The sequence below is a fragment of the Dipodomys ordii genome, unplaced genomic scaffold (genome assembly GCF_000151885.1).
Source record: "Dipodomys ordii isolate 6190 unplaced genomic scaffold, Dord_2.0 Scaffold163, whole genome shotgun sequence".
In the NCBI taxonomy this organism is placed as follows: Eukaryota; Metazoa; Chordata; class Mammalia; order Rodentia; family Heteromyidae; genus Dipodomys; species Dipodomys ordii.
This window is the reverse complement of record NW_012267379.1, coordinates 338,954-360,787: the sequence shown is the minus strand read 5'-3', so window position 1 is coordinate 360,787 and position 21,834 is coordinate 338,954. Positions and strand designations below refer to the sequence as shown.

The window sequence follows — 21,834 nt, the reverse complement described above, 5'->3', positions numbered from 1 at the left end:
CAGCTCTTCAGCTCAAGGCTAGCGCTCTACCACTTGAGCCACAGCGCCACTTTGGGCTTTTTTTCTTTTTGCTAATGTGGTGCTGAGGAATCGAACCCAGGGCCTCATGAATGCAAGGCAAGCGCTTTACCACTGAGCCCCTTCCCAGCCCTACTGTATTATTTTTTGTGTGTGTTAGTCCTGGGTCTTGAACTCAGAGCCTGGGCTCTGTCCTTGAGCTTGTTTGTGCCCAAGGCTAGTGCTCTACCACTTTGAGCCATAGCTCCATTTCTGGCTTTCCCCCCTTTTTCTTGGCTAGTCCTAGGTCGTGAACTCTGGGCCTGGGCTCCTTTTCCACAAGGCTAGCATCCTACCACTTGAGCCACAGCACCACTTTTGGCCTTTTCTGTGATTAATTGGAGGTAAGTGTCTTATAGACTTTTCCTGCCTGGTCTGGCTTCAAACTACAATCCTCAGATCTCAGCCTCTTGAGTAGTTTGGATCACAGATGTGAACCACTGGTGCCTGGCCACTTCTATTTTTTTTTGGCTATTAGTTGGAGATAATAGCCTCAGATTTTCCTGCGGGGTCTGGCTTGGAACCTTAGTCCTCAGATCACAGCCTCGTGAGTAGCTAGGATCACAGGTGTGAGCCACTAGTGCCCGGCAGGTCAGGCTTCCTCCTCCTCATCCTGCCTGCCAGTGTGGGACGAGGTGGCGCTGCTGGCTGTGGTGGCCAGTGTTCCCTGCTGGCCCTGTTCCGTGGCTTCTGCTGCATGTGGCCAGGAGCCACAGCCCTGCACTGCCCTCCCTCTCCTTGCCCATCCTGGTTCATTGGTGTGTGATGTGGGCTGCCCACACTCTTACACACACCCCTTGGTCTTTGCTGTTGACCTCTCATCCCTAATTCTTTGGCCTTTGTTTCTTGATCTCTGTCCGTGTTCTGTGGACTGGGTGGGTACACCAGGACACCTCCAAACCCATGATAATTCCCATAATTGTTCCTCTCAGCCACCAGTACCTGTGTGACTGAGGTGCTTGTATGCCACTGTCTGGTGGATTGGCTCTCAGGTCCCCTGTCCTGACCAGAGCATGTCAGCCTCACATAGTCGTCTTCCTCCTCCCCTGCAGGCCGTCTCCCTGCAGCCCGGCTCCTTGTTCCACTCTGCCTAAACCTTCTCTGGACCGGACAGGGAGCCGGCCCACTCTGGATCGGTGGATCTACCCCTCAGCTGCATGCCCTCCCCGCCTGTTAGGTCCATGGCACTTGTCTGCCAGGGTGGCCCTCTGCTCCCTCGTCTGTGGTCATCAGGCAGGTTCCCTGGACCTGCCAGGGCTGACCATCCAGGGACAGGGAGTGGAAAAGAGCCACAGAGAGAATATACTGAGGCTTTGGCTCAGGAAAGACAGGCAGGGGTTCTTCCTGCCCCTGTGAGCCAGGCCAGGGGGCTGGGGGATGCTCGGTGACTGACAACTGTCTTCACGCTCCTGTCCATCAGGAGCACTGCTGAGGGACCTGTGAGCACCTGTACAGCTGTGACTGGTACACTCATCAGAGAAGCTGGTCTTTAGCAGAAGTTGGTTCATTGGCAGTCCTTTGGCTGCTTGCTCACTGTATCATAGAATTGCCTGGGAACTGGCTCCTGGGAATTGTTCTGTTCTTTCTTGAAGAACTTGGGGTAGCTGATACCTTGTTCTGAAAGTCAGCTCCTCTCTCAGGTCTGTGAGCCACAGGTCTGTGTGCTGAGCCATGTGTCGGACCAGTTCCTTCTGGTGGGTGGTGCAGGGCTCCACTGTGGAATGCTAGCTTCTGCCAGGTATATCCTATATCCCAGCTACTTTTTTTTTAAATTTAATTTAATTTTATTTGTGAACATACTGTACAGAGGGGTTACAATTACATGGGCAGGATAATGCATACATTTCTTACCAAGCATTGCAGCCTCCTCCTTTGTTTACCCTTCACATCCCTTCCCAGCCTCCCCCCTCCCCCCAATCCCAATCCTTCTCCTCCCCCCCCCTACTTTTTTTTTTTGTTGTTGTTGGTCGTGGGGCTTGAACTCTGGGCCTGGGTGCTGTCCCTCAGCTCTTCAGCTCAAGGCTAGCGCTCTACCACTTGAGCTACAGCGCCACTTCCGGTTTTCTTTGGGGGGTGTCGGTCGTGGGGCTTGAACTCTGGGCCTGGGTGCTGTCCCTCAGCTCTTCAGCTCAAGGCTAGCGCTCTACCACTTGAGCCATAGCGCCACTTCCGGTTTTCTAGTGGTTTATTGGAGACAAGAGTCTCACAGATGTTCCTGCCCGGGCTGGCTTTGAACCGCGATCCTCAGATCTCAGCCTCCTGAGTAGCTAGGATGACAGGCGTGAGCCACCGGCGCCCGGCTCATCCCAGCTACTTTTGCTGTCTCATGTCACAGCAAAAGTATGGCTATTCAGACTCGGGCTTGTGGGTGTCCGTGAGGCATGCTGTACATGGTTGATGGGTCTCTGGGAGCCCTGGTGCGTCTCAGATGCAGGCCCTCAGTGTATCGTAGTGTTGCAAGGCTTCAGCCCTTCCCCGCTCACTTTTTTCTTGCTGTGGGTACCTCCTTTCTCTAGTTCCACACAGGGCTTGTATCTGTGTGTTTTCATAGTCAAGTTTCAGGGCCAGAGCCCGTCTGCCTGCTTCTGGGAGCACACCTGCTTTTCCCTCCGTGTCCCAGTGCCTAGCTCTGCAGGCACAGCTAGAGGCCTCCCTTTCTGAGCGGAGTGCGCCTCCAACCCGCTCAGGTCCTGGTGGGTGGGAAGTGACCACCAGTGTTCTAGGCATATGTCAGTTGATTGAGAAATAGTTATTTTATACCTAAAAATCATTAGAAACCGAACTGTATTTTTTTTTTTTTTTTGTCGGTCGTGGGGCTGAACTCTGGGCCTGGGTGCTGTCCCTCAGCTCTTCAGCTCAAGGCTAGCGCTCTACCACTTGAGCTACAGCGCCACTTCCGGTTTTCTGGTGCTTTATTGGAGATAGGAGTCTCACGGTCTTTCCTGCCTGGGCGGCTTTGAACCGAGATCCTCAGATCTCAGCCTCCTGAGTAGCTAGGATTACAGGCGTGAGCCACCAGCGCCTGGCAGAAACCGAACTGTATTAATCACACCGGTAGACTTGAGAAGGGCTGGAATGCTGTGCCCCCAGGGCACAGCAGGGCCCTCTCCTTGCCCTGTTGCCCAGAGTCTTTTCTGCTGGTGGTTTTCCTTCCAGGTCATGGACCTCATTTCATATGATTTTGTTGTTGTTAATAATCAATTCTAGTTGGGGCCCTTACCTAGCATATGTATGTGTGTATACGTATATATGTGTGTATTCATTCAGTTTTGCAGTGCTGGGGATTAAACCCAGGGTCTTGTGCAACTAGGCAAGCACGTATTAGTGAGTCTTAGCCCCAAATGGGGAAGAAAAATACATTTTTCATCCTGGGATCTTACTGATTCTTTTTGTTGTTGTTGGTTGTGTGCTTGACCTCAGGGCCTGGATGCTATCCCTGACCTCTTTTGCTCAAGGCTAGTGCTCCACCATTTTGAACTACAGCTCCACTTCTTGGTTTTGAGTGGTTAATTGGATATGAGTCTCATGCAGCTTCTCAGCCTGAGCTGGCTTCAAATTGCGATCCTCAGATCTCAACCTCCTGAGTAGCTGGGATTTCAGGTGTGAGCCACTGGCACCCGGCAAGACTTTGCTGATTTTAATCATTTACTCCACTTATCCCAGCCATAGACAACTTCAGCAATTAAGTTTCACTTCTTTTGTTTTGTTTTGTGTTTGTTTTTTCGGTTGGTCTTGGGTCTTGAACTCTGGGCCTGGGTGCTGCTGTCCCTCAGTTCTTCAGCTCAAGGCTAGCTCTCAACCATTTGAGCCACAGCGCCACTTCCGGTTTCCTGAGTGGTTTATTGGAGATAAGAGTTATGAACATTTGTGCGTGGGCTGGCTTTGAACTGTGATCCTCAGATCTTAGTCTCCTGAGTAGCTAGGATTACAGGCCACCAGCTCTGGCTAAGTTTCACATTTCTGGAGGTTCCTTTCTTTCTGCCTCTTGTAGGTGATGTCTCAGGCTCCGACTTCCTGAGCTGGTTCCTGAGGGCAGCTGGTGTCTCCACCCCTGAGCTGTCACACTCCCTGCCCAGCTTCAGCTTAGGGTTGTGGGCCCTTCCAGAGGCTTAATTTTGCAAGCCAGTAGATGTGTTGTGAGTTGTGATCTCCTAGGCTCCCAGTTGTGAGAGGAAGTTCTTTCCTATAGTGCTGTGGGGAGAGGCCTTGCAGGCAAGCATGAGGGCCTGTGTGTAGTACTTCATTCTGAGATGGCAGTGTGAGGCTTTGGCCTCACCGACACGAGGAGCTCCCTGGTCTGGGCGAGAACCCACTGTGTTCTGGGTAGAGCTGGCCGGGAGTTGGCTGTGTGGGTGTTGATTTTTTTCTGCGTAACCGTGTCCCTCGTGTGTACCATGCCGATGAGTGTTGTTGCTGAGCCTGTCTTGGTGGGGTGGGAATGCTGCTTTCCTCTGGGACACGCAGGCAAGCCTTGCTTGCCTTATGTCTTGTTCTTGCTGTGGGTTGGCATAGGTATGGTAAGGTCTTTCTGAGAGTCCAGAACAGGGCTTTCCATGGATGAGCTGCTGTTGTAGAACCTCTGTGGATCTGTGCCAGGGGTGGCCAGTACCTACTTCCTACAAGGGGAGGACAGGTGGACTGAGAGGCTTCACACTGCCAGTGAGTCACTCCTGGGCCGGGAGTGCGGGACCTTTCTCCAGGGGCCTGGGGTGGAGTTGCTTTTCTTGGCCTGGGTTTGGGAGTGCCTTCAGGGAACCTCAAACCAGCACCTCTTGCTTGGCAGCAGGGTGAACTTGCTCCTGACTGGCTGACAGCCTATGATTTGCCAGGTTTAGAGAGCATGCCCTGGGGAGGGGAAGCTGATTTGCACAGTGCAGAAAAGCCAGCTTGGGTGGGTAGCAATCTAAAGGTGTGGTGGTTTAGGATGATTACTAAGAAACTCTTTTGTTTATATCTTGCCCTGTGCTAGTTTCTAGAACAACAGAAGCAGACCTTGTGGTTGCTTCCCCTGAGTGGTGATTTTCTCTAAACTGTTGGTGGTGTAATTGCTTTGGTGCAGCCTGTGCTTTTCAGCAGGTGGCTAGGTTGGATCCTGCTTTATGCTTCCATGAAAATCAGTGCACCTCCCATTTTATGGCTCAGTATGCATTCTTAAGACAATCAAACGATGAGCATCTTCTGCCTGATTAGTCTGGGGTTTCACTGCTCTCGGCACAGACCATGCACTGACAGACACTGAGGGACTGGTGGGTGGTCCTTGCGTTGTAGCCTGGGTGGGCCTGGAACTTGCCATGCTCCCCTCAGCCTCCTGAGTGCGGGACGATTCTTTACTTTATGTGAGAAGACAGGAATACACAAAGTCCTTGCCCTATGATTGCCCCTCTTTTCTCCTGGCTCCTTCCTAGAGAATCACTAACTTTATGACTTCCTCTGCATGTCAGAGAATATACTGAGAATAGACAGTGATCCTTTACCTAGCAGGGTTACGTTCCAGAGACCCCTGCAACAGGTGAAAATCTGTGAGGTCGCAGTGTTGGATAGTCTTCCCTTACCATACTGTGGTTCATTTACGGCTGCTTTGCAGGTTTTCACCCACAGTGAGTGTCTTTGGCATGTAACACCTGCGACAGGTGAGGGAGGACTATTTACATATTTAAAAAGTGTGCCTTAGTGAAGCCACAATAAGTGAATGGTGATACAGCGAGGGACGACTGTACTGAGAGTGTGCACCCTGTCCTCTTGGGGATGCAGCTGGAAACTTCCAGAGCAGTTCTCTACCGTGAAGCTCTGTAGTGTTGGTTTCCCTTTCTCTGGGCAGTGTTGGGCAGCTGGACTCTGCTGCCAGTGTGTATGTGTGGGGGCGGGCGGGCGGGTGCATGCATGCATGAGTACACGGCTACATGCACGTACACATGATGCACGCACACATGCAGGTCTGTAGGGGCTGGTGTCTCCACAGTGCGGAGACTGTTACAAGTGTACTGTGCCAGGGCACCAGTGACCAGTTTTAAGAAATGTTCTCCTGACAACTTGCCACTACCTGAATTATAATCTTTTATTTAGATTTTTTTGGTGGTTGTGGGACTTGAACTCAAGAGCCTGGGCACTGTCTCTGATCTTTTCTTCTCAAGGCTAGTGCTCTACTACTTTGAACCACAGTGCCACTTGCAGATTTCTGGTGGTTAATTGGAGATAAGAATCTTAGGAACTTTCCTACTCAGTCTGGCTTTGAATGTGACCCTCAGATCTCAGCCTCTTAAAAAGTTAAGATTACAGGCATGAGCCCCTGGTGCCCAGCTCAAATTCTTTTATTTAGTGAATAAGACTAGAAGACTAGAGTGCTGTTGTTTCCCTCTCCCCCACCTAGTCTTTTGATGCCAGTCCTGGGGCTTAAACTCAGGGCCTGGGCTTTTTTTCTTTTCTTTTTTTCTCTTAAGGCTAGTGCTCTACCACTTGAGACACAGTGCTACTTCTGAGTGGTTTTTCTGAGTGGTTTATTGGAGATAAAAGTCTCATAGACTTTCCTGTCTGGGCTGGCTTCAAACTGGAATATAGGCGTGAGCCACAGTGCTTGGCTTTCCTACAACTTTTATTTTCAATTTTCATCTCCTTCCCTATGTTTTCTACATTGCTGTCAGGGTAGTGTCGTGGCTGAAGCTGGAAACCTGCTAGGGTAGAGGCGGGACTCTGCAGGAGTGCTAGGAAATGTGCCGATTAGGGTAACTTTGTGGTTTCCATTTGAAGTGTCTATTTGCAAGAGTAACCTGCTAATCAGGAAGTGGCCATTACCAGCATGGCCTGGCTTAGCACCTGTACGATCACACCCCATCTTTTCCCCTTTCAAGATGCCTGGGTGCCTGTCAGTGCCTCCCAGGCTGGCATTCCCACAGCCTGTGTCCCAGCCTCACCTCAGTGGGACATCCAGCACCTGGAGGAGGCAGCCCTGTCCAGGGTGTCCAAGTATAATTAGCTTCTCCTCACTCATAATGTGGACTTCCTTATCCTAGTGGTTCGAGAACGGTGTGGGTTTTGGTGTTTTCTGACCCTAATGTGAATATCCCAGTATTTCTGCTCAAGAGGTATTTGCACTTTAAATAGATAACACTTGTAAAATAAATGTATTCGTTATGTTTGAATTTATATAAAGTAAGTTAACTTTTAATTTGTATTTCACATAAACCAACTCTAGTGAAGCATAGTTCTTGAACAAAAAAAGAATATGTCTAAGTTGACTTGGTAGGGCTGGGAATGTGGCTCAGTGGTAGAGTGCTTGTCTAGCATGCATGAAGCCCCGGCACTGTGGCTCAAGTCGTGTAGAATGCTAGCCTTGAGCAAAAGAAGCTCAGGGACTGTCAGAGTTAAAACCCCAGTACCCCGCCCTCCAAAAAAAACAAAAGCCAGGGGCCGGCGGCTCACACCTGTAATCCTACCCTAACTACTCAGGAGGCTGAGATCTGAGGATTGAGGTTCAAAGCCAGCCCAGGCAGGAAAGTCCGTGCATGAGACTCCTATCTTCAGCTAACCACCAGGAAACCGGAAATGGCACTGTGGCTTACATGGTAGAACACTAGCCTTGAGCTGAAGAGCTGAGGGACAGCACCCAGGCCCAGAGTTTCAGCCTTATGACCCAGAGAGAGAGAGAGAGAGATTCTGTGTTCTGGTCTCTGGTGAATATATTTAAAAGTGGAAGGAGAGGAGGCATGTGTCAGGTATCAGAGTGGCTCTGTGACGTGGGCATTTCCATTGTGTCTTCACAGGCTAGGGGAGGCAGCAGTAGCCTGAGTGGCTAAAGGCTGGCTGGTTCTGCCTCCTCTGTTTAGCAGTTGGGCTGAGTACGAGGAAGTTTGCTCACTTTTCTACTTATTTTTAAATTTTATTTCACAATTCTTGGGATGAACCTAGGTCACACAGTCTGTCACTAGTCCATACCTCCTTTTTTTTTTTAATTTCTTTTTCGAGGTATTGGAGCTCAAACCAGGATCTTTGTGTATACTAGGCATGTATTCAGGGTCTGTCATATTCCCAGCCTCTAGAAAGACTTTTTTTGGTGCTCATCCTAGGCTTTAACTCAGGGCCTGGGTGCTGTCCATATCCCTGTTCATGGCTAATGCTGTATTACTTGTTCCACTTCTGGCTTCTTGTTATTTATTTATTTATTTATTTTTGTGTTGGTCATGGGGCCTGAACTCTGGGCCTGGGTGCTGTCCCTCAGCTCTTCAGCTCAAGGCTAGCGCTCTACCACTTGAGCCATAGCACCAGTTCTGGCTTTTTCTGCTTATGTGGTGCTGAGGAATGGAATCCAGGGCTTCATGCATGCAAGGCAAGCACTCTACCACTGAGCCACCTTCCCAGACCCTGGCTTCTTTTTAGTAGTTTGCTGGAGATAAGAGTCTCAGTGACTTTACTGCCTAGGTTGGCTTTGAAGTGAGGTCCTCGGATCTCAGCTTCTTGAGTAGCTAGGATTACAGGTGTAAGCCACTGGTGCCTGGCTAAAGTGACATTTTTTTATTCGGTCCCAATTAAAAGATTAGTTTTTCCCAATGTGACCTTCCTTCCAGAGAGGGCCTACATGGTGCCAGTTTGAGGGTGCTCCCTCCCCCCCTCCCCGCCATGACCCGCCTCTTTGTCATGCTGGTCAGTTTCTTCTGCTTTTTTTTTTTTTGTCAGTCCTGGGGCTTGAACTCTGGTCCTGGGCGCTGTCCCTGGGCTCTTCAGCTCAAGGCGAGCGCTCTACTGCTTGAGCCACAGCGCCACTTCCGGTTTTCTAGTGGTTTATTGGAGATCAGAGTATCACAGACTTTTCTGCCCAGGCTGGCTTTGAACCGTGATCCTCGGATCTCAGCCTCCTGAGTAGCTAGGATGACAGGTGTGAGCCACCAGCACCCAGCTTTGGTCAGTTTCTTCTGTTAGTTTGCCAACCCCATGCTTGCTGATTTAGCTCCCTTCACACCACTCCTGCCACCTCCCAGCTTTGCAGTGATCCTTGAGCACTTGGCTAATTACTTGGTCTCTGAATTAGTTACATCTAATGTCACTGTGGCCAAATACCTGACAGAAACAACTTGAAGAAGGAAGACATATTTTAGCTTAGAGTATGAGAGCATTCAGTACATCTTGGGGGGCGGGAGAGCAATTTACGTTCTCAGAAACAGAGTGAGACAGGAAAGGGCCAGGGACGAGATCCTCCTAAGGACCTACCTCCACTGACGTATTCCCTCTAGCTGAGCCTCACCTCTTAGAGCCCACATAAGTTCTCAAAATAGTACCAAATGCTGAGGACCAGAGGTTCTAAATAGGAGCCTGGGGGACATTTCATATTCAGACTGTAGCATTTACCTCTTGTCCCAAAGGCTTATGGGCATCTCATAATGGAAAATACATTCACTCCATCTTTTAGAGTCCCCGTAATTTTAACAGTTCCAGCATTGTTCAAAAGTCCAAGTTCAAAATCTCTTCTAAAGAAAAACTCCTCGCTATGAGGTCCTGCTTCTAATATACCAAGACACAGATGAAATATTCCCAAAGGGAAGAAAAGGAGGAATAAGACCAAAGCAAGACACAATTAAATCTGGGAGTTGGCCTGCTCTGATTGCCAAGGGCTGGGGAAGCTCCACCCAGTGGTTTTGCCTTCTGTAACCCACGTGACCTCTCTCAGACTAGTTTCTCTCTGCTTGCATTTTTCCTGGATAGGTGTTTCTCAGTCCTGACTCAGTTTCCAGCATCCTGGGGTCTTCACTGCATCTTCTTGCATTGCCTGACTCGGGCTGGCTGTAGGGGTCCTGACTCTGCCACACTTTGCCTAGGCTCCTGGTCTTCATTTGAATGCTTCCATGACCCCACAACTCTTAGGATGATCTAAGTTCTGCCATCATCTTTACAAGTGCTTGGCTCTCTTGGACTATTGCTACTTTGGAGTGCAAGGTAGCTGAACCTAGGAAAGTGCTGCCCGAGGTGGCCCTGTGTGAGCCGGATACCCGCTAAGGCTCTCAAAGGAGAATCTTACAAATAAGCTTATACTTTTTTCTCCTCAGGTCCTGGGGCTTGAACTCTGGGTCTGGGCGCTGTCCCACAGCAGTTCAGCTCAAGGCTAGCACTCTACCACTGGAGCCACAGCGCCATTGCCATTTCCGGTTTTCTGGTGGTTAATTGGAGATAAGAGTCTCACGGACTTTTTTGCCTGGGCTGGCTTTGAACCATGATCCTCAGATCTCAGCCTCCTCAGTAGCTAGGATTACAGGCGTGAGCCACTGGCACCCGGCAAAGTGAGAGACTGTGTTTTGTTTTGTTTTTTGTTGGTTATGGGGCTTGAACTCTGGGTCCTGGGTGCTGTCCCTCAGCTCTTCAGCTCAAGGCGAGTGCTACCACTGGAGCCACAGCGCCACTGTGAGCTCCTCACCTCAAGGTGCTCGCTCTACCACTGGAGCCACAATGCTGGTTTTCTGGCACTTAGTTGGAGATAAGAGGCTCATAGACTTTCCTGCCCTGGCTGGCTTTGAACCACAGTCCTCAGATCTCAGACTCCTGAGTAGCTAGGATTATAGGCATGAGCCACCGGTGCCTGGCAAAAATACATTTTTTTAATTAAGTAGTTGTATAAAGGGGTTTTGATTCCAGAATTCAGGTTATGAGATCAGTGCCACCCTTGCATTGTTTTCCTTTGCCTTTCCCCATCTCATCCCTACCCCCAAGCTATGTAGTTCCATTTTTACACAATGTACAATAAATATAACGACTATGTTTGCACACCCTTTCTTCCTCTGTTAGTGTCTTCTTCCCGTGGCTTTTGCCCTCTCCCTTAGAATGTTTCATCTTCCTAGCATTCATTTTATTAAGTGGCTTGTTAGTTTTTTGAAGAACTTATGACAGCATTGGACTCCTCCTCTAAGTATAATGGCACTAAGTATATAAATGGCATTAATTACTTTAGCCACTGTGTCCTTTTTGGGGGGGGGGAATGAGTTGTGGGGCCTGAACTCTGGGCCTGGGCGCGGTCCCTCAGCTCTTCAGCTCAAGGCTAGCGCTCTACCACTTGAGCTACAGTGCCACTTCCAGCTTTTCCTGTTTATGTGGTGCTGAGTTATTGAGCCCAGGGCCTCATGAATGCAAGGCAAGCACTCTGCCACTGAGCCACCTTCCCAGCCCCCACTGTGTCTTTCTTGTTCACAGCTTTAAACTTTTTCTTAGCTGGCCAGATTGTTTTTCAAAATTTTCTCCACTCTATCTTTTTTTTTTTTTTTTTGTCAGTCATGGGGCTTGAACTCTGGGCCTGGGCGCTGTCCCTGTGCTCTTCAACTCAAGGTGAACACTCTACTGCTTGAGCCACAGTGCCACTTCCCGTTTTCTGAGTGGTTTATTGGAGATAAGAGTCTCACGGACTTTTCTGTCCGGGCTGGCTTTGAACCTCGATCCTCAGATGTCAGCCTCCTGAGTAGCTAGGATTACAGGCGTGAGCCACTGGCGCCCGGCTTAGTAATTTCTTTCTTTCTGTCATGGGGCCTAAACTCTGGGCCTGAGCACTGTCCCTCAGCTCTTCAGCTCAAGGCGAGTGCTCTACCACTTGAGCTACAGCACCACTTCCGGTTTCCTTGTGGTTTATTGGAGATAAGAGTCTCACGACTTCCCTGCCCAGGCTGGCTTTGAACCGCGATCCTCAGATCTCAACCTCCTGAGTTGCTAGGATTACAGGCGTGAACCACTAGCGCCCGGCTCTTAAGGACTTTTCTGCTTCAAGTTACTGTCCCCCAGAGGAAAAATGTATTTGCTGTTTTGTAGATGAACTAAGTCTTAGGAATTTTTGGTTAAGTGTTTTGGAGGCTCAGAATTACACTTGTCTACCAGGCATCAAATTGGAAATAAATTTCCCAACTGAGAACTCAGAAAGTAAGAATTGGTGTCCAGTGAGACCCAGTGACCCAGTGAGAGCCAGTGTGCCAGCAAGACCCTCTCAAACATAATAGGCTTAACTATCTCACTGGTACAACCTGAGGCTGAGTTTACAGAATCCCACCTTTTCACCACGCCCTAAGTCCAAGCATATAAATACCCTTGTGTAAAAAATAAAAATTGGCAGCTTGATCAGAATCCTCGTCTTGCTGTCCTTCTTCGTGTCTCTTGTCCCTTCATTCCTTCTCGCTTAGGCTCACCGCCCTCGTTGAAGTCCTGCGGGTCAGGACACGGTGTTGCAGTGACCCAGTGAGAATCAGTGTCCACTGGAGTTACTGTCCCAGTGAGAGCCACTGTCCCAGTCTCACTGGGACACTCTTTGGTGGCAGCCAGCAAGTTCTTGCAGAGCAGTGAGTGGTGCACATGCGCAAACAGCTGTGGTTTCAGGGAGGGCGACCCTGTCAGAGGCTGCGGCCTGTGGATGTTACCTGTGAGGGTGGGGCAGATGCTCTTCCGATTTGACTAGTGCTCTTGAGGAAGGAGTCCTTTGTCTCCTTGCTGTTTGCTGTGTGGGTAGTTTAGTCCTTGGCATTTTTACTTTTGCACAGATAACTCCACCTCTCTGAGGCTCTCTTGCTTCCTCCTTGAAGCCTCGCTCAGTCTACACACTGCATGTTTGGAGCAGATCCCCCTCAGAGGGTTTGACTCCATCAGCTGTACCCTTGTTCTAAGGGACTTGTGGGAAGGTTCCTTCTTCAATCGCTAGTAGTTCTCTTCTCTTGCTGTTAGGAAATGTGTGTTCACAGAAAATTCTATAGGATGCAATACGCTGTTGTGATAGTTTATTTGTGTATTTTTTGTTGGTTGTGGGGCTTGAACTCTGGGCCTGGGCTCTGTCCCTCAGCTTTTCAGCTCAAGGCTAGTGCTCTACCACTTGAGCCATAGCACCACTTCTGGTTTTCTAGTGGTTTATTGGAGATAAGAGTTTCACAGACTTTTCTGCCCGGGCTGGCTTTGAACTGTGATCCTCAGATCTCAGCGTCCTGAGTAGCTAGGATTACAGGCCTGAGCCAGCAGTGCCCGGTGTGATAGTTTATTTTTTTTTAAACTGTACATTTGTATTTATAACATTTTGATGTTCACCTTCTTTTTCAGGCTCAAATATTTAAGCATGGAAAACGTGAAGACTGTCTACCTTATGGTAAGGTGAATTAGTGATGTCAGTTTTCTGGTATGATGTCAGTATGTTCTGCATATGGTCCCTGAACATTGATCCGTAGTGTAGGAATCTCATTTGGTGTATTTAGATGCTCTCATAGCCCTTAGGTTTTTTTGTTTTGTGTGTCTTGGTAGGTGGGACTTTTGGCAGACTTTATTAGTTATTTGAAATGCAGGAAATTGCTGACGTTTCTGTACTAGAGATCCAGGCTCTTAGTGCCTTATTGCTGTGTCTTGTTCACAGTTGCCACCACCCTGCAGGGGTCCTGTAGCGGCCACTTCCCCGTTGACTTTATTCCCTGTCGCCTCGTCCCCTCCTGCCACCTCCTCCCCCCTCCATCCCCATTAACCTCTCCTCCTCCCTCCCTGCTTCTGTGCTCCAGCCCCCTTTCTCGTCCTCCCTCCCTCCCTCCTTCTGTGCTCCAGCCCCCTTTCCCCCTGCCCCCGGGGCCCTGCCCCCTCATCTGCTCTGCTGGCTCCATCCTGACTTGCCTGTGTCCTCCTCTCCCCTGTGCGGTCTGTTTCACCTCAGGCCCATTTCTGAGAGCTGGGCCTATGCTTCTGCCCTGGGCCTTTATTGGCTGTCCATAGAATGCCGTCCTTGTGCTCTCTCGGCCTTGGCTTCTCCAGTCTGACTGGCCTGTGTAGCACAGGGTCCTGACAGGCTGCTTCCCACCATGCTCCCCACTGGGCCCAGCCTCCTTTCCTGTCCTTGTCACCGTCCCTGCATTGTGCTGAGTGACTCAGTGGGTTCTACCATCCTGCTTTTGACAGAAACCCTGGAAAAAGGGGGTCTTGTAGGTCAGGGCTCTGGTGCTCAGTATTTCTTAGCCTCACCTGCCTGTGGGCTTGGTTGTATTGGATACGGGGTGAGTTTGGCCTCTGCTGAGCCGCACGCTCTTGTTTGCAGCCAGCACTGTGCTCCAGTGCCTTGACAGATGCAGACTCCCCGAGTGCGGCCAGACCCGGCTGCGGAAGCTGGGCGTGAAGCTTGTGCAGCGTCTTGGGCTCACCTTTCTGAAGCCGAAGGTGGCAACGTGGAGGTGAGTCAGGGTCAGGGGGCAGGCTCTTACCCAGGTGGGGACGGCCACATGGGCTGACGGAAAACCTACCTTCTGAGTTAATTTTTCTTTAGTTTCTGAAGTGTTTCTCATTGTGAAAGGAGTGATTTTCCTTTTGGTTATATATAGGTCTTCCAGCTATACTAGCTGAAGCTGGAGTGGTGACAAGAGAAGCCTGCTTTGGTCTTCCCTGTTGCTCATGTGCAGGATGTGGTCACTGGTGTGGCTGCTGGGGGAGCTTCTTTTTTTTTTGCCAGTCCTAGAGCTTGAACTCAGGGCCTGGGCACTGTCCTTGAGCTTCTTTTGCTCAAAGATAGCATTCTACCACTTGAGCCACAGGACCTCTTTTGGCATTTTCTGTGTCTGTGGTACTGAGGAATGGAACCCAGGGCTTCATGCATGCTAGGCAGGCACTCTACCACTGAGCCACAGTCCTAGCCGGAAGCTCCTTTTTGATTTGTGATCAGTGTGGATATAGGCTATTCTCTGAGAAAGCTGGATGTGGAATGTCTTTGCTTGGTGGTAAAGATGGTGCTGGGTGTGATCAGTGGTTTTGAATCGCTGGCTTTGTGGCACAGACTCTGGCAATGTTCTTAGGATGCGTGTTTTTAGTAACCTTCAGTTGAAATATGATTTGGGAAGCTATATTTGAAGTATGATTTGGGAAGCCATATTTTAAGTTCAGTTGGTTAAACTTTGTTGCAAATGGCAGCAAATTCTACAGAAATATGTTGTGGTTCAGATACTTCTTGGGTATTTAGTATACAGTTCACTCTAAGAGCTTATTGGGTAGGCCTATAATCCTACCTATCTAGGAGGCTGAGATCTGAGGATCACAGATTGAAGCCAGCTTGGGCAGAAAAACCTTAGAGACTCTTACCTGCAAGTAACCATCAAAAAGCCAGAACGGGAGGTATGGCTCAGATGGTAGAGTGTCAGCTGTGAGTGGTGTATCCATTCCCACAGTCAGCCTAAGGAATCAGTACACACAGGCAGCCTGGTGAGACCCGAGGTCTGCAGGGGTAGGAAGCAGGCGGGGGACACAGAGGGACTGTACTCTAGTCAAGCTGACGGGCAGGCAGGACGGACAGTGTTTTATTCTGTTGAGCTGAGTTGGTTGGATGAGGCTAACTCATACTTGGGAGGGCCACCTGGAAGCATCCAGATCTACCTAGACATGTCAAATTCACGCTCACAAGTACTGGGGACGGATTGTAATTTAAAGTCCTTACATATAATTGGCAATACAGCTCTATAACTGATCATACAATTCTATAATAGTATTTACCAATTCTATAATTGGTAATATACTTAGGTTTTACTTTCTTTCTTTCTTTTGGTCAGTTGTGAGGTCTGCACTCTGGGCCTGGGCGCTGTCCCTCAGCTCTTCATCTCAAAGCTAGCACTCTACCACTTGAGCCACAGGGCCACTTCTGGCTTTTTTTCTGCTTATGTGGTGCTGAGGATTCAAACTCAGGGCCTCATGCATTCAAGGCAAGCACTGTACTACTAAGCCAGATCCTCAGCCAAACTGATGACTTGAATCACCAAGAAATTTGATTGTAGGTTCAGGCTGTATTAGCTTACCTGAGTGTGCTTTGTTTTGCATAGGTATCAGCGTGGCAGCCGGTCTTTGGCTGCCAATCTGAAGCTCTGTACCCAGGATCAAAGTGAGCAGAAGCCACCGACTGACAGCGTGGCTTCTGATGCTGAGGAGGACTATGACATCCCAGAAGGGGTGGAGAGTGTGATAGGTAGGTGGGGCTTGGGACCCTGCCTGGGCTGTTCCTCTGTTTCCCTCCCATGTTGGTACCCTCACTGCACATATGGCCACTGGCCTGTCCTCTCCGTGGACGGATTGCTCCCTGGTAGCCTTAGGCTCCCCACTAACTCTCAGCGTGTCACACTTCCTTCTGCATCCCTGGCCCGCCTGGCCACCGCCCTGGGTGTTTCTGGGGAGCTAGGGCTCTCAGGGTGGTGGAGGTGGGCACTTGGTTCTTGAATCTGTAGCACTTTCATGTTTCCCTCAGTGGCCATCTCAACTCCTGAAGCTCCTACCGTGGGGAGGCTGGCCCAGTACTCTAGTCACACAATGGAGACTTCTGCCCACCTTCCGCCCTGTGCCCTTTCCTATGGGGACCCTGGCTGAGCGGGCTGGGCCAGGCTGACCTTCTGCTTACTTCTATCTGCTCCTTCAGGGCAGGTTTCCACCTAGACTACAGATCGCCCTCATGTGCTGCCCAGGTTCCCCTTTCCTTGTTGCTGCGATGTGACATCTGGTGCCCTCCCTGGGTTGCTCAAGGCCGTTCGGAACGCCACCATCCGTACGGAGCCCCTTGGCCTCTTCCTTGTTGCTCTCTGATCATCACTGCAGGCATATTTCATCATCGGCCCTTTTGTTGGCTTGTCTCAAATCCTACTCCCCTACTTTTTCTCCCAGGTTTTCTGGGGCAGCTGGTGTCCTGTGGCCAAGGTGTTTTGAGGGTTACTGGGTTTTGAGGGCCCATCCTGCAGGAGCAGGCTCAGACGCTTGCCTGGAAGGTCCCCAGCTGCTTCAGCTGCCCTCAGCCTCCCTTCCTATGTGCTGGGGCAGACCCTTGTTCTGAGCCTTTGCTTTGCCCTTAGCCTTCATCTTGCACTGGGCCTTCTTCACCTGGTTGACTTCCCTGATGGGCTTCCATTAGGAACAGTAACAAAAATGGGTTTCCTGGGTTCATTTAAAAATAGAGGAAACTGGGCTGGGAAGGTGGCTCAGTGGTAGAGCGCTTGCCTTGCATGCCTGAGGCCCTGGGTTCGATTCCTCAGCACCACATAAGCAGAAAAAGCCAGAACTGGTGCTATGGCTCAAGTGGTAGAGCGCTAGCCTTGAGCTGAAGAGCTGAGGGACAGCGCCCAGGCCCAGAGTTCAGGCCCCACGACCGGACCCAAAAAAAACCCACAAAATACTTCACATGGGGTTTGAGAGCTTCATACTCCTTACAGGTTCTCAAAAGATAGAATGACTGTTTTTAAGTCATATTTCTTCTTTTATAACTTAATTTTAAGATGTGAGTTTTAGGTTCTAGTGTGATTGTGAGCTCTGCAGGTATAGATGTATAGTTTTAAGTTATCTGTGAGACTCCATTGTGGAGAAAATGAAACAGGGAAAAGGGCTGACAAGTACGGGTCAGCGGGGGCTTTTCTATCTACAGGTTCCACTGGGACCACATATGTTTTGGAGCTCCCTACGGGCCAAAGGGCATTCATATCAGCAGTGCTAAGTTTCAGCCCGTAGTCAGTGTGGCTTGGTATGAGATTAGGTTGAAAGGGCCTTTCCTGTGAGTTTGACTTCAGGACTCTTTCTGCCCTATGTGGGCTCCCCACCCTCTGACATCATTGAGAGCCAAAAGTGTTTCCTGTGGAATGGAAGGGGGGTTATGGTCCCTCCCCCCCCCCCCCCCGCCAGGTGAACAGCCGGAGTTGGAGCTTAGCAAGCATCTGGTGCTCCTGTGCTGGTGGCTCTTAACCATTAGTAATGGACTCAGTGCCCACATTACTGTGGGGTACGATGCTGCCTGCTCCTCCCTGACACATAGGTGGTTGCTGGGCAGGGCTGGCTGGAATGAGCATGTGTGTCTGATGAACTGTTGCTTTTCTTTCCAGAATTGGCAGGATGGCTGGAAGGCTTCCCAAAGAGCTGGCAGACGACGTGGTGGGGTCTGTGCTGGACTGTTTCAGGTTCGTTCTCGCACTCAGGAGCACAGCTGCAGCGTTGCTCTTGGTCCTGTTACATCCCCTTTCAGTCGAGCTGTTCTTCAAAACCCCAAACCTATTTTTACCTTTTGAAGTTAAACTTGGCAATTTTGGTCATCTTGTGTGTTGCTATTGTCAACATGGTTATATTTAAACTTTAGGAAGAAGTGAAGCTAGTGTGGAACCTGTGTAAACAGGATTTTCATTCTTAGGTGTGAACTTGGGTCTGCATTGTAGACAGAGCTTTCTTGATGAAAGGGTGCTCCATCTGTAGTATGGCCACAAGCCTGTGGTGCTGCAGCTGTCGAGGGAGGCATTTGTGACAGAGGCCTGGAGTCAATGTTCACTGGAATTTTAGTTTAGTTTTTTTTGTGTGTGTGTCAGTTGTGGGGCTTGAACTCTGGGCCTGGGCGCTGTCCCTCAGCTCTTCAGCTCAAAGCTTGTGCTCTACCACTTGAGCCACAGCGCCACTTTGTTTTCTGGTGGTTAATTGGAGATTAATCAAAGTCTCATGGACTTTCCTGCTTGGGCTGGCTTTGAACCACGATCCTCAGATCTCAGCTTCCTGAGTAGCTAGGATTACAGGCGTGAACCACTGGTGCCCTGCAAATTTTAGTGTTTTGTTTTTTTTTTTTTTGATTGGTCGTGGGGCTTGAACCCTGGGCTTGGGCACTGACCCTGTGCTCTTCAGCTCAAGGCGAGTGCTCTACCACTTGAGCCACAGCACCACTTCTGGTTTTCTGGTGGTTTATTGGAGATAAGAGTCTCATGGACTTTCCTGCCCAGGCTTGCTTTGAACCAAGATCCTCAGATCTCAGCCTTCTGAGTAGCTAGGATTACAGCCACCAGTGCCCAGCTCAAGTTTTATTTATTTGTTTGTTCATTTATTTATTTATGCTGGTCGTGGGGCCTGAACTCTGGGCCTGGGCGCTGTCCCTCAGCTCTTCAGCTCTACCACTTGAGCCACAGCGCCACTTCTGGCTTTTTCTATTTATGTGGTACTGAGTAATCAAACCCAGGGCCTCATGCATACAAAGCAAGCGCTGTACTACTGAGCCACCTTCCCAGCCCATGTTTTAGTGTTTTAAAAGGGCATTCTGATCTGAGAGTTCATGGCCTGTGTGTGTGTGTGTGTGGTGATGAATTTGACCTGGGACCATTCCCAGGCAGGGGACTGGTCCACTGCCTCCCTGAGGATTGTTACATTATATGTGACAGGACTCGGTCTTGTTCAGGACGCTGCTTTGCCTTGGCACTTCAGGAGCTGGTGCTGCGGTGTTCTGTCATGCTCTGTGGCTATGGCTGGCTGCAGAAGTGCACTGTCAGCACTTTGGATGTTCCAGGTGTGCTACCTGTGTCTCTAGGGACAGACTTGCCAGCAACCCCGTCGGTTTCCTTCTGTAGCAGGTCTCTCTGCCTTGTGTAGCCTCAGGGCTGTTCAGTGACAGTTACCAAGTGCAGGAAACAGTATGTCACATTGGGCATCTGTGTTGAAGTAATGCTATGTGTAGTAGAACTATTCCTAGCAGAAAGTACTCTCCTAATCGGGGTTGCTTTGTGGAGCAAATACAGATTCTCTGTTGGGGTTCTATGGGCTTGTGATCCTGGAGCCTCTTTCTGGAGGGTCTGGACAGGCGGCGTGCTGCTGCTGTTCCTCTCCCTGTGCTGCCTGGGCAGCTAGCCCGCCCTGCTCTCTCAGAGAGTTCTCAGAAGCTGGCTTGGTGGGTGGCAAGGCCTGGGATCACACCCATCTCCTTGGGGGCAGTGGTTTTCCTGAAGTGGTTTCTTTTTCCTTTTTTTCCCTATGGTATTGCTGTACGTACTCACTGGTCATTGAGTGTTTTTTTTGGTGACCATCTTAGGATTGGGCCTCCACAGGTGTCTTCTGCTATAGCTATCTCTCCATTTCTCTTTGGCTTTAGTCATTTTTAGGTAGAGTTTTGTATTCTTGTTGGGCTGGCCTCAGACTGTTATCCTCCTACTTATGAGGCATGATCACGTGCTCTTAGCTAGAGCATCCATCCATCCATCCATCCATCCATCCATCCATCCATCCATCCATCCATCCATCCATCTATCCATCTATCTATCTATCTATCTATCTATCTATCTATCTATCTATCTATCTATCTATCTATCTATCTATCTATCTATCTACATCCATCTATCCATCTATCTATCTATCTATCTATCTATCTATCTATCTATCTATCTATCTATCTATCTATCTATCTATCTATCTATCTAATCTATCTAATCTATCTACGCCAGTCGTGGAGCTTGAACTCAGGGCCTGAGCTTCTTTTGCTCAAGGCTAGCACTCTACCACTTGAGCCATAGAACCCAGGGCTTCATGCATGCTAGGAAAGCACTCTATCACTAAGCCACATTCCCAGCCTAGCTGGAGCTTTTTATCTAAATTCTTCTGGAGTTTTCCTTTGCATCTTTCTCTGCCCTTGGGTGTTACTCGTCTCCATGGGCTTTGTGGGGCCCTGGTGTGAGCCATTCCTCCAGATTTTACTCCTTTCTCTTGGCTTGTAGTCTTGGCCTAGTGTCAGTCATCCTGACTAGTTTAATCTTGCATTGTTTCTGTTATTTATGATATTTGTGCATTGTTTCTGTTATTTATGCTATTTGTGCATCTCTACTTTTTTTTTGGTGCCAGTTTTGAGGCTTGAACTCAGGGCCTGTGCATTGTCCCTGAGCTTTTTTCTTTTAAGTTTTTTTTTTATTGTGAAAATACCATACAGAGGGGTTACAATTACATGAGCAAGGTAATACGTACATTTCTTATCAAGCATTGTTGCCTCCTCCTTTGTTTTCCCCTCCCATCTCCACACCTAAACTCCCCCTCCCCCCTAGATTCTTTGTTCACGATTAGCACTCTACCACTTTAGTGACAGCTACACTTCTGGCTTTTTTTTAGTGCTTAATTGGAGATAAGAGTCATAGACTTCCCTGCTCGGGCTGGCTTTGAACTGCAGTTTTGATCTCAGCTTCCGGAGTAGTTAGGCATGAGGATTACTGGCACCAGCTTGTACATATCATTTATATAGCTGAGTTTTAGAGGGCAGAAGTGATCTTACTGCTCTTGAGTCCTCAGCCACAATAGCAGCGCGGCATGTGGAGCCTGAGCCTCCTGGCCCTTCTTCCACTTCTCTTGGCTCCCATCATTGTATGCCTTTTATGTCAATGGATTTTGTGTTTCTGGATGCTTCTTGGGTTGAGTTTGAGGGCTGGAGCTTGCTTTTAGTTCCTGATGGAAGTTTCTTCCTGTCCTCCTGTCATTTGAGGACCAGGCACCCTCCCAGGCATGAATGTACCGTGCTGATCTTAGCCTTGCCTGGCAGGAGCCACAGCGACGCACTCTCCCTTTAGAAAAGACATTAGTTGTATTGTATTTGGGTTATCATATGGGTATGTCTATTCAGATGTTATTAAGGTTCATGGACAAGCCTCTCTTTCTAATAAAGTTCAAGAGGATACAAATGCTGACATTAAGATTTAGAAATGGGCTGGGCGCCAGTGGCTCACACCTGTCATCCTAGCTGCTCAGGAAGCTGAGATCTGAGCATTGAGGTTCAAAGCCAGCCCAGGCAGGAAAGTCCATGAGACTCCTATCTCCAATTAACCACCAGAAAACCAGAAGCGGTGCCGTGGCTCGTGATAAAGTGCTAGCCTTGAGCTGAAGAGCTCAGGGACAGTGCCCATGTTCAAAATTCAAGCCCCATGACCGACCCAAAAAAAATTAATAAAGGTGTTATAAATTGTTTTGCTTTTCTAAAAAAATTATTTTTATTGTGAAAATACTGTACAGAGGGGTTACAATTACATGGGCAAGATAATGAGTACATTTCTTATCAAGCATTGTAGCCTCCTCCTT

The 21,834-nt window shown here is 49.2% G+C and overlaps 1 protein-coding gene across 1 annotated transcript in view; it reads left to right on the top strand.

Moving 5' to 3' along the window:
- Tbcd (tubulin folding cofactor D) overlaps positions 1-21,834 on the top strand; it is a 147,126-nt gene that overhangs the window by 26,504 nt on the left and 98,788 nt on the right. Inside the window, exons 7-11 of the mRNA XM_013033084.1 lie at positions 13,096-13,141; positions 14,069-14,201; positions 15,831-15,973; positions 17,665-17,761; positions 17,862-17,936. Of these exons, the coding sequence (XP_012888538.1) occupies positions 13,096-13,141; positions 14,069-14,201; positions 15,831-15,973; positions 17,665-17,761; positions 17,862-17,936 (494 nt within the window). The remainder of the gene's footprint in view (positions 1-13,095; positions 13,142-14,068; positions 14,202-15,830; positions 15,974-17,664; positions 17,762-17,861; positions 17,937-21,834) is intronic.